The 12,837-nt window shown below is 37.5% G+C and overlaps 1 protein-coding gene across 1 annotated transcript in view; it reads right to left on the minus strand.

The window, feature by feature from the left end:
• Positions 1-993: 993 nt before the first annotated feature.
• The window catches only part of DMGDH (dimethylglycine dehydrogenase), a 59,694-nt gene continuing 47,850 nt past the window's right edge, over positions 994-12,837 (minus strand). The window contains exons 15-16 of the mRNA XM_069492378.1: positions 7,574-7,708; positions 994-1,922 (exon numbers count right to left, since the gene is read on the minus strand). Of these exons, the coding sequence (XP_069348479.1) occupies positions 1,707-1,922; positions 7,574-7,708 (351 nt within the window). The 3' untranslated portion in view covers positions 994-1,706. The remainder of the gene's footprint in view (positions 1,923-7,573; positions 7,709-12,837) is intronic.

The raw sequence follows: 12,837 nt of genomic DNA on the forward strand, positions 1-12,837 counted from the left end.
CAGAACAACAGCCCGGTGGGCATGGGGGTGCTGATGTGACCTCCAAAACCTAATAGCACCTAACATACAACAAAAGAGGGAACAATCTTAAGGAAATTAGGAAGTAGACTTCTTTTATGCTGTGGGTAGAATTTCCTTAAAAGTTTAATATTCATCTAAATGTGCTCTTCTTATTTATTGTTTTTAGTGCTGTATTAACTTTATGACATGAATTCAGTGCTGACCTTTTATTATTTCTTCTTGACATTATAGTATGCAAAAGACTGGGAGAGTCTAAACCTATTACTATTTCACAGAGGAAGAACTCAGAGATAGTAAGTAACCATCCTAAAGTCACAGGACTAAGAAAGACAGAGAATGAGAAGCAGATCTCCCAATTCCCAGACAAAGGCTTTAACCGGCACCCAGAATGGGAACTGGGACAGAGAGCCTACATAATATTCAAGATAGTTAGGAAATATTCAAGATAGGGGATTCCTCTCTTTTCTTATGTAAAAGGATATACCAAACAGAAATAAACGGCATCTTGAAGAGTTCTAATACATCATTACTGTTATAAAACATTTAAAATGTAAACTTGGCACCATTTCAAAACTTACAAGTTCACAAATCATTTTAAAGTTTACTCTAATTACAGAATCTTATCATGCTTCACATTGAGGTTTTTTTAATACTTAGGAAAAGTTCAATAAATGTGTAACAAATGTGTGTGTATAAATTAATTATAAATGAAAAACCACCTTTTACAAAAAAAAATTTATTTATTCAGTCAACTAAACCCAAATAATTTCAAGAAGCATATCAAAGAATTATTTCTAAGTAGATTTTTTTTTTCTCACGGTACATAGAGCTAAGGACAATCCTGTCAGCTCTTAAGTTTTTGTTTAACCTGCTTTGTCAAATGCTTTGCGAAATGATATTCACAACAGTACCATGTGATGTCAACTTGCGTTAATTCTGTTCCAAAGAGAGGTGCTCAGTATTCAAACTGTGTTTGTACTGGCACAATCTGTTTATGTTTCAGCTTCATTTCTGAAGGTTTACAAGTACCGCTTTTTTTAGAAGACTGTTTTTTTTTGTAACTTCTCTTCTAAAACAACTTTTGAAAGGACAATACTAATGTCCTATAAAGGTGCTTTCAGGGAAGTCATTAAGAAAATAGTACATATTTCAGAGAATTGAAGAAAAATGTTAGTTATATACTGATGTTAAAATTTACTGTTCTCATCATAGATATATTATGAAAAATTAAAATTAATACCACCTAAGGAAAGATTTCTCAGTGAAGTAAATCCATCAACAGTATTGTATTTGTTTTTATATAAAAGATAATTTATTAATTTGTTTTCAGCTATCAAGAATCATATCCATTTTTACTAAAATTAGGTAATGTCCTTTAAATTCAGTTATAATAATGATTGTATATTAGCAAACACCTAAATGTTTTGCTGATTGAGTAATATGGGGGTAATAAAAAACATTCATTTCAAATTTCTTCATTTGAAAGAACAATGTAAGTCACTAATCCATTATTTTATCTTTCTTAGAAAACAATGAAGAGAAAGGTTTTGTTAAGATTCTAAATCTAGATTTTGATGATTTTGAAATGAATTCTTGCTTTCCTCTGTTTCCCTGAAAACCAATTATAATAATTTCAAATATAGTCATATAGGAACTATAATTGAATTGATTGCTAAGGGTCTTTTTCAAATTTTGTCCTTTCCATCTTTTTTCTGAAGCCGGTTTCTGGTTGGCTCTGTCAATACCAAGGGTTCTTGTATGATGACTGCTGGGTAATTTTTGCCCAGTAGTTCCACTTCCACTTGCTGTCCCACATCACTTAGTTCCACAGGGACATACGCAAAAGCCAGACTTTTCTGGATGCTGTAACTGTAGCTTCCAGATGTTGTGTTGCCAACCACCTGGAAAACAAGACCCAACAATCTCCAGTATCTTGGTCACAGCTCTGTGCTCCTCATCTCCAGCTGAAAAAAACCTAAACTATCGAGTCAACTTACAGTATGAAATTTTTATGAAATGCTGTCATTTGGGATAACACTAGAGACACAGGAGGAAAATTTCACATTTTGAGAAGATTAATGAAAGTTTACAAATTAAAAATAATTCTCAAGGTACACATCTGTATTACTCTGAAACTTCTCATTTTTTAAGTAATAACACTTAGTTTCTTAACACCTAGCACTATTTTGCTCAGTTACCAAGAGATCTGATAGGAGCAAGACTGGGATATCTTCATTTTAAACTTAAAAAAAACCCTCTCCTCTGTCATCAAACTAGCATGGCAATAGTAGATAAGAGGAGGGAGGATCTAAAAATCCAAATGCAGACTTAGTCAACTGTCCTTGATGGGGTTTAGAAAATGACCTGCCAAAATAGTGCAGAATTAAACTATTTATTAATGTATCAGTAGTCAGTGTGAAGTAAACATTCTATATGAAAGACTATATGTAGTATATCTAATATTTAACAGTTATTCCTGGCAATTGTAAGCCACTTAAATAAATGGCAACTTTAATGCTTTTAGTGATACCACGTACAAAATATTTTGCTAGGCACTCTAGAGAAATGAGAGGAGTCCTGGTACCTGCCCTTACAGCCTAATTGGGGAATTAACAAAGAGATACAAGAAAATGTAATCAGGAAGCTGCAGCATTATACATGAAGATTAGTAAGTGAGCCAAGAGCTGGATGTGGTGGGGCACACCTATAATCCCAGTTACTTGGGAGGCTGAGGTGGGAGGATTGCTTGAGCCCAGGAGTTCAAGTCCAGCCTGGGAAATGTAGAGAGATCTCATTGCAAAACAAAAACAAAACAAAACAAAACAAAACAAAACAAATTTCTTCTATACTTTGAAGGTGAGTATAATTAGGTTGGCAGAGATGTGGGATGAACTCTTCCAGGATGAGGAAAGACATAGCATTAGGGATGAATAAAGAAGCAAACAATGAAAACTAAAGAGGATGAAATAAGGTAACTTCGGATGGCAAAACAGAGAACAATATTAAATAAAGAATCAAAACTCAGGAGATGAAAACAAAGGTTTTATGCCATCAAAAAAAAAATCTACATAACAAGCCTGATTAGAAGATAAGAGGGTTCATGGAAACCATATTTAAAGGAAAACATGAAAGAGAAGGAAAAGCAGAAAATTTGAAAAATTGTCAAGTCAAAATACTGCATAGAAAAAAAATAAATGGAAGACAACAAAACAGAAAATGATATATGCCCCTGCTCAAAATGGCTTCTCCTGGCCACACAATGTTGCACTATTCCTTCCAGCCCCACTGTCTAGCGCAGTGACTGCTCAGAGCTGGTGTTCAAAATGTTCATGGACATGACTCAGCCTGGTGATTGTTCAGCTGCCTCAGCAAACAGTTCACGACAGTCAACAGTCCTACTATAACATTTCTAATCTTTGAGACGCTAACACATTTATGACTTTAAATGTAGACTCCTATCTCTGTAGTCCCATTTTTTAATTATCTCTTTGAAACCCCAAATCAGAAGCTCTCCATATGATTTCCAAACTTATTCTGCTGAGAACTGATTGATTAAAAACAACAACAAACTTGAATACATTCGTTAGTAAAAGCTTCTCTTTGGCAGATCATAACTATCAAGGTATAACACATGCTTTAAAATTGCTTTTCTTTTTTAGATCATAGTTTATTGTTATAGGCAGGGAATAGGATCAGGGAGGTTGGATCATTGCATTTGAAAGGCTTTCTTGGTAACCTTGGTTTCACGTCCCAGTCTGTAAAACCGAGTTTTGGGTTTGGAGCCCTAGGAGAGTTAACACGATTAGCTCTTTGTGCCCTGTCTTGAGAAAACAGGGAAGGAGCTGAGCAAGTCTCCGGGTGCGATCCCCTGACTCACTGCGTCAAAAGCCCACAATTGCCCTTCAGAGACAACATGCACCATTTCCTCAGCCCTTCCCACCTCCTAACATCCCAGCAGTAATTCATCTTGCAGTCATTTCTGCATTAATTACCTAAAGAAATAGAGTCCTTATTTTGTGAGTGCTATTTTTAAAATATGCTTTGCTTTCTGCTAGAATTTCCTTTCATTTCTACTTTAATCTGTCTCTAATCCAGGGGTTAGCAGCCCAGGGTATTTTAGAAGTCTTTTCCTTTTATCTTATTACTAAATCTCCAGAGAAATGTTTTCCTGTGCATAAATTTTAAATAGTCCTACCTTAAAATCTTCCAGGTTCAATTAATCCATTCCTTCTTTTTGCTCAGTGAACTGTAAGAATAACCTGTCCCCACCCTATGCCTGGTGGATTCTTATTCTTTGTTCAATCGAACATTGACTGTCTTTTTTACCAATGTAAATAATTCTCATTTATTTTTAACCCTTTCTCATTCCTCTCTTAAATTATGAGAAGTCTCTAACAGACTTATAGAAGACAATATGGCAAATGGCCTTTGAAGGAAGTTAACATAATTTAAGTTGGATGATGTATCATGTTTTTCTTTGGATGTCCCTGTGTGTTTTAGTTTATACATAATGAAAAAGGAAACCTTCGAAACCTTCCAACTCCCCCACAAACCTCTTCTTCAAAACTTCCTTCCCAGCTGAGCTTCTTTTATAACTTAACCACGAAACATAATGAAAACCCTTCCCAGCTGGGTGTGGTGGCTCACACCTGTAATCCTAGCACTCTGGAAGGCCAAGGAGAGAGGATCGCTTGAGCTCAGGAGTTTGAGACCAGCCTGAGCAAGAGCAAGACCCCGTCTCTACTAAAAATAGAAAAAGTTAGCCAGGTAGGGTGGCACATGCCTGTAGTCCCAGCTACTCCAGAAGCTGAGGTAGGAGGATCACTTGAGCCCAGGAGTTTGAGGGTTGTTGTGAGCTAGGCTGATGCCACTGCACTCTAGCCCGGGCAAAAGAATGAGACTGTCTCAAAAAAATAAACAAACAAAAAACAAACCCTTCTCATGACCAGCCTTACGCCTTGATTTTAAAAAATTAAACCTCATTTAAAATTATAATCTCTCTAGCACTGCCAGTTGGACTTTACTTTTCCTCAGGGCATTCATTGCCATCTGACATGGCATATATCATACTTTATTTATTTTGTTCATTATCTCTCTTTCCCCTGGAATGTAAACTCCGCGAGGACAGAGATTCTTGTCTATTTTGTTCACTGCTGTATCCCCAGTGCCTAGAATAGTGTTGGCACATAGTAGATACTCAGTAAAAATATGTTGAATAAATGAATAAATTTGGACCCTATCGCCAGCACTGGGAATATTTGCAGAATAAAATACCAAATACCAAAAGCAACACACATCAGGACAAAGTCGGGAAATAAAAAGCAAAAAATATTCCCTATCATTCCAGAGTATAAAGAGGATCAAAGGAGGGCCCCTGAAAAAGATCAAAAAGAGGACCATTTACATGATAAAATGATGACCCTACTCAGCATCAAAGAGCCGGCAAGTGCACATTAGGAAATCCCAGAGGTATAATCCTATAATTCGATTAGCAACTCTATAAGCAGATGGCATGTGGTAGGAAAGATGAAACATACAGCATGCAAACTCAGTGTACACACAGGGCAAAGGAAATAAAATTTTAAAATGGAACTTGGATTTTTCAGGGTTTTTTAAACTTTAATTTGGGCATCATCATGTTTAAGATTGCTAAAAATCTGTCAGTTGATCGTGGTTGATGTGGGAGTTGCATGTAGAGTAATATAACATAATATCTCTTTCACTCCATGGCTAAGTGAAACAGAATGTTGGTGGAAGGATAAGTACAGGCTGCATTAGGAAGTACTGAGAAAGCTGGACGGTAATAGAGTGAGGAATGTAAAACAGCGGAAAGATGAAATGGGGGAAATGTAACAACTTGAGAAAAAAGTTAATTAGAATAGAAAGATCTTTAGACATTATCTCTTCCAATGTCTCCATTTTATAGATGAGAAAACTGAGGCCCAGAGATCAGGTCAGGAATAGGTCAGGCAGTTAGTTAATGGCAGAGCTGGTTATCAGTAGAATTCTTGTAAATTGTGGGCAAATCTGAAATTGGAGGAGGAATATATATTAAGAAAAGAGAACTGAACCAGAGATATAGAACAGAAAGAGAAAACAAGGAGGAAAGTAGGAACAGTTCAAACAGAAGAGCAAACTCAGCCCAGTTTCAGAAGGAAGTAGAGGTCGGTCTGTCAAGTCTGACAGGTGAAGAACTTGAGATCTGAGAAAAGTCTGTTGGCTTCACAGAGCCTGATAACATCCATCCACCCACTACTCAGATGTACAATTATGAGCATATGATTAGATTCTTAAGAGACTACAGGGGAACATCAGTGGAGGCAGAAAAGAGAACAGGCAGGAGTACTCAGCATGCCTTAGAAGAAAGGACCAGAAATTCACAGTCCAACTAGACCTGGGTTGGAAATCAGCTACATCAACCACTAGCTGTGGTTACTTAACCTCTCTGAGCCTCCAAAGTCTCATCTTTAAAATGGAGATGATCATACATATCTGGCCAGGGTGCTATAAAATTAAATGAGAGAGTATGTGAAAAATACCTGGTATATAGTAAGAACTCAGGAGATGTCAGTTCTACATCAAACTGGCCCAGGCCTTAGCCCAAGTTGCTAATTTTTTAGTCATCCAAAGGCTGTGATTTGACACCACTGGCTTTCCCCACTGCTAGCACTCTTTTTGTTACTGAAGAGATGGAGAAAATGGAAACAATATCAAGCAGGCTGCAGTAAATGAGAATAAACCCAGGCACAGAATCGCTGAGTCTTGGGTATTGACCAAGCTGACCCTGTTCAATATGGAACAGCTGCTCTGATGAGCCTTGCAGGGCCTGTCCCCGCCCATGGTGTAAGGCAGGTGTCCCACATCTGCCTGATAACACCAGCCAAAACAGATCCACATGGCAGCCCAATTGCGTTTTACAAATAGTGACAAAAAGTGGAGAAAATGAAGTCCTGCTGCTAAGTTATCTGACTAACCTGGGCTTAGTGAGTACAGATAGAATGAAAAGTAATATTCCAAAGTGAGAAGAAGATAATTTTACTCTTCCTGAGGAATCAAATGGTTTCCACTTTTCACTGTACTCTCTAAAGTCCTACTCTCTATTGTCACAGATATTTTCCTTTGGCATTTTTTTCTGTTAATATGCTAATTGCCTCCTTCTGAAAGATCCATGGGAAGCCAAATCAAAAGGCCAAATTCTTTTATAAAACCCATCTTTTGCATTTACAGATATGGAGGTGGCAAGCAAATGGATCATTTTACCTTCTAAATTGTACCTCCTTCATTGGCTAATGTATTTTTTACTCTTTGGGTTTATTTTCTTTAAACACAACATACAGAATTTTATGTTTCCAAAAATGACCAGCATTTCATTTTCCTTTCAGTTAATTGCTTTGTGTTTCTCCAATGTCAGCTCAGAAATCAACAGTGTGTCATCCCTCTAATAAATTAATTAATTAATAGCAAAAGAGTATAAAAGGAAACATATAGGAACAGGGGAGTTTCTGTTGCAGAAGATGTCGTGTCCCCTGGCAGTGAGGTCCTCGGTACTCACCTTGCCATTGTACCAGATGCTTTCATTTCCCTCCGGATCAACATCATCTGTTGCCAAGGTGAGGCAGACCAATCTTCGTTTCAGCCCCTTGGCTTTAATCTGTTTCAGTGCTTGCTTTCCTATGAAGTCTGCGGGCTGCAGGAATCCAAGATAATGATGATGAATGAATGCTCAGACACTGTGACAAGGTTAGAGATGCAAGCATTTAAATTTGTCTTTGCTATTTTCTCGCCAATTACACATTAAATAAAAATATAGATTGGATCAAATGTCTAGACAAATATTTCTTAGTCCTTAAATGACAGTATCAGCCACCTATCCCTTCAGAATATGTTAGACTTAAGGGCAACAACTTGTGATGACAATTTTACCACAACCACCTAGGCAGAAAAACAGAAGGCATATTGTGATGGTGGATTATGAAAGTGACCCTTGTATGTAATGGGTCTGGACAGTCACACGGCCTGTCAGTGAGCAAAGTGCAACTCAATTTCTACCTATAGGAAGGCTTTTACAAGAACAAAATCCATTTTTTAATATGATGCTAAAACAACCCCAAAATGCAGAATATTTTTTCCCTTCCTCAGAATAATGGTCCCTGGAATGTATTAACCCATTGGGTTGCATCCTTAGTTCATTCAGGAAAGATGTATTGAGCCCCCTACTATGTGTGAGGCATCAAGCTAGCTAGGCCCTGTGTGGGTAACAGAAACAGACACAGACATTTAGATCAAAGAGCTTATTCTCTAACACTGTTCTCTTTGACCTTTTTTCCTTCTTCTGCAACAAATGACAGAGTCCTAATACACTTCCCTGGGCACAGTCAGGGTTATTCCAATGCCATGCAAGTGAGTAAAAGTGACATTGTTACAGGGAAGACAATAAAGCTTTATTTGTTACAGGGATAACCTTGAATCCATTATATGTTAAAAAAAAAAGTAGAAATCAGACAAACTTGAAGACTTTTGCATTTTTTAAGTAATTCAACTTACAACTGAATAGAGCATACAGGTGAGCAATGATCCTCAGTGGAGACGCTTAGCTAATAAGGGAGATACAATTCTACCCAACCAAATGCCAGGGGACACTTGGTAAGGGTGATAAACTAGTCAGAGGTGAAGAGAGAGCAAGGAGAGTTCCCTGAGGGATGCTAGAGTGAGGCTTCTAAATGCTGTGCCCAGATGAGCATCTCTTATCTTGGTTGGGGGGAGAGGGAATTTGTGATATATAAATCATATCTCTGCTGAGTGAGATTTAATCAGAGATTACAATGTGGAAAGCAAGATTCTCAAAACAGTTCCCATAAACAGATTATTCTCTAACAGAAAGAAGGAAAGAAAGAAAAAAGCCAACCACAAACTTTAATTGATTCACTGACTGTAAGAAATTGACAGTATTTCTTGCCAAAGATGTCCCCCACCACTAACATTTAGGACTTATATAGTTCTTTCTGCACGTGAAATATTTAGGACTAAGTACAGTAAACTCCCTAACCTCCCAGAGAAACAGCAGGAGGGGTCCTCTGCCTGAGACCCCCTTAGTTCACTCCTTTACTGATTCAGAACCTGTAGGATGAACTCCCAATGAAATATGATGTCTATGGCTATTTGAACTTTAAATTACTGACCTACACAGGAAGCTATTTCCCATTAGGCAACATTAAAATCATGTGCAAAATCAAAGTCCAATACTCCCTTCTTCCCCAGGGTGATCCAGATGGTGAGAAAGCTTTATTATAAAGAAAGCTTTATATGAGAAAGCATATAAAGCTTTATTATGAAGCCAGATCACAAAAATTTACAGAAGACTAGAACTCATGTTATTTCATACAGGACTAATGAGGGAAGAAAAAAAAAAAACACAGGAAGAGTTTGATCTATTTGAATTCATATGCATAATAAATTCATGATAACAAAAGTCATAAACCAAAGTTTACTATAGTTAAAACATGTACAGTTGACCCTTGAACAACACTGGTTTGAACTGCGTGGGTCTACTTATACTCAGATTTTTTCCAACCAGATGCTGATGGGAAATACAGTATTGGTCTAATCTCCCACATATACAGAGGGAAACTGTACATCTGAATATAGAAAGAACACTACAACAACAAAATGTTTTGCCATCTTTTTAAAAGGAGACTTGCTACCATAGATAAATGATGACAAGGGGTACTTTTTAGAGTTCTTGTCTACATAGGAGTCAATAACTACAATGAATAAAAGTCTCATGCCTTATTTTGTGGAAAAGCACTTAGACCAATACTGAGTTCCAACGCACTATACAGCGTGACTTGTGGAGTGCCAGCAGGTTCTAAATTGTTTCTTCACCTCCTGTCATAAAATCTGAATCTTTATTATTGGAGACTCATTTAGATCTTGAAGGTTCTTAATCCTTCTGAGTCCCCTATTAAAGAATTTTACTTATTTATTCAACTGTTGTTAAGCTCCTGCTGTCTGTCAGATACTGTGTTAGGCACGGAGTATTCAGATCTTAAGAGAACATGGTCTTACAGTTTCAGCGGATCCCCTGGGGAAATGTGACCCTCTTCCCTACACATCAAAACATGCCAGTCCTGAAATTATTATATCTCCTTAACATACCAGAGGGAAAAAGAACAATTTGAGGTTATTGGAAACACGGTAGAACATGACACATGATAGTATATGGCACCAATCAGTGATACCAATTTTGAAACATGACTCATGGTTGGTTCTGTATGTTGTATGAGAGTGTAAAAATCACAAACGTTCTATAAATTTAAAACAAAGAATGTCTAACATATGGAGGCAGAAATGCAAGCTAACAGATGCTGCGATAGAGGGTGTGGACGGGGGGGCCCAAGGAAGAGTATGACCCATTCTACCTGGGCTGGGGGCAGCATTCTGTCAGCACCAATTGTACAGAGCAGTTGCTTGAGTTGCATTTTGAAAGATGAGTAGGTTTCATAATAACTATTGTCTGCACAGACTTTTCCACAAGTGCATGTACTTACATTATAATTTGGTCTTCCCAACAGCCCACAGAGGGTGGATTTAGGGTCTAAAAGCAGTGAATTAACTCAGTCTAAGATAGGCGATCAACAAACTGGTTAAGAACCAAGACCTCAGGAGTCTCAACCCTGTCCTTTTCCTCTATTGAGAGCAACCTCAACTGAGCCACTTAAGCCAATATCTGCTACACCTCTGGAGGAGATGTGGCGAAAGCTGGCCGTGACCAAAGCTTTCAGAAAGGTGGCCTTTTAGGGGTGCTAGATGAGGGCTGTGGGGGTAAGTGCCAGGAGAGGGCACTCAGAAGTGCCCACAGGGACCAGAAGTTTTGGGGCTGGGCGCGGTGGCTCATGCCTGTAATCCTAGCACTCTGGGAGGCCGAGGCAGGAGGATCCCTCGAGGTCAGGAGTTCAAGACCAGCCTGAGCAAGAGTGAGACCCTGTCTCTACTAAAAAAATAGAAAGAAATTATCTGGACAACTAAAAATATACAGAAAAAAAAAATTAGCCGGGCATGGTGGCACATGCCTGTAGTCCCAGCTACTCGGGAGGCTGAGGCAGAAGGATTGCTTGAGCCCAGGAGTTTGAGGTTGCTGTGAGCTAGGCTGACGCCACGGCACTCTAGCCCGGGCAACAGAGTGAGCCTCTGTCTCAAAAAACAAAAAAACAAACAAAATCAAGTAAGATTTTTTAAAAATTTAAAAAAAAAAAAAAAAGAAATTTTGGAAGGGGAGCCTAACTCTACCTTTGCCAAATTCACAATTTTACTAATGGCTAAGGAGGAACATCAGGTAGGTAACAGCTAATCAGGAGAGAAACAGAAAGTGGGGAGAAAACTTTCTTTAGAGAAAAATTACAGTAGTAAATTCCCTTAAAAATTAATAAGTAACATTTACAATTTATTAGGCACTTGCTATGTGTCAGACACTATGCTGAGAACATCACATTCATGAGCTCATTTAATTCTCATGACAACCCTATGAGACAGATATTTGAACCCCCAGTTTATAGAAGAGTAAACTGAGGCTCAGTTACATGGTGATATAAATCAGCACTTTTAGATTTTATCCATATTTTTTAAAATGTTGGGCCTGGGGTCTATCACTGGAAAGTACAGCTTATATTTAATATAAATGCTATAAATGAAGAATGTTTCTTTTAAATTTCTTCTAGGTCATCTGAATCTATTTTGAATGACATTTATTACACAATAATATTTTTGTATTATGTGAAAGTATTTTAAAATACCCCTGAAGGTTAACATTAATGAAATTTGACACCTATATCTGTATATCCCAGAATAAGGAAGTGATTTTTTTCAGTAACATCATCCTCAGACATGAATGAAGATAATACTCTAACAAACACAAGAAAAATCATTGAAAACAAGGAACGCAGACTTATGGCACAGATGGAAGATGGCACCTACCTCTTGACATAATTCCCCTTTCCCCAACTAACGGCTCCTGACTCAGAAAGATTTAAAGTGAGGTGATGGCATTTCATTCTCATTTTACTTGGCTTTGTTCCCAAGACTGTAGATTTTACTCTACTATATAGTTATTAATTATAAATGAGAAGAAAATGTGTCTGAAGGTTAATGCTGTAGTTAAAATTGGTGCTTTCAAGATGACCCAAGAATGTAAATATATTTCTTTAATGAGTCATTGCCAAATTAACTATATCAATAGTTGTTAATGTCTGTGAGAAATGTACAAATTGCTGGGGCACTGAGACTATAGCCTAAGAATAGTCCTGACTTTTTTAAAAAACTAAGTAATTTTAAGTAGCAATAAGAGCCATTACAACAGCCATTTGTAATACATATTAAAATAAATATAACATCCACCTACATGAAAATATTAAGTAGATTTTAAGTGAAATAAAATTACTCATCTCTTATTAGCCCTATTAAGAGTATACATGTTACCTAAAAGAACATGTAAATGAAATAAATCAAAACAGTATATGTTTGGTTGTGGTTCTTAGGGTAATGGAGAGTTCTCAGATACATAGTAGTTAAAGTCAAATTTGGCAGCAGCAGTGGTAGGGTCTGACATGGAGAGTCAGGGTAGGGGGCTATCCGGGATCAGAGCAGAGATTATGAAAATGTGATCTTGGACCTTTTCTATTCCATCGGTGTGGGGTCAGAACCTATCAGAAAAGTCAAGGAAGTCATCAGTTTGATTTAACTTTTTGGCCAAAATCCTCTTCACCTAAATATCAAAAGTTCTAAAAACAGAAGGGAATCAGTGTAATATCCTGCATCCCAGTT

Source organism: Eulemur rufifrons, chromosome 17, assembly GCF_041146395.1.
Source record: "Eulemur rufifrons isolate Redbay chromosome 17, OSU_ERuf_1, whole genome shotgun sequence".
Lineage (NCBI taxonomy): Eukaryota > Metazoa > Chordata > Mammalia > Primates > Lemuridae > Eulemur > Eulemur rufifrons.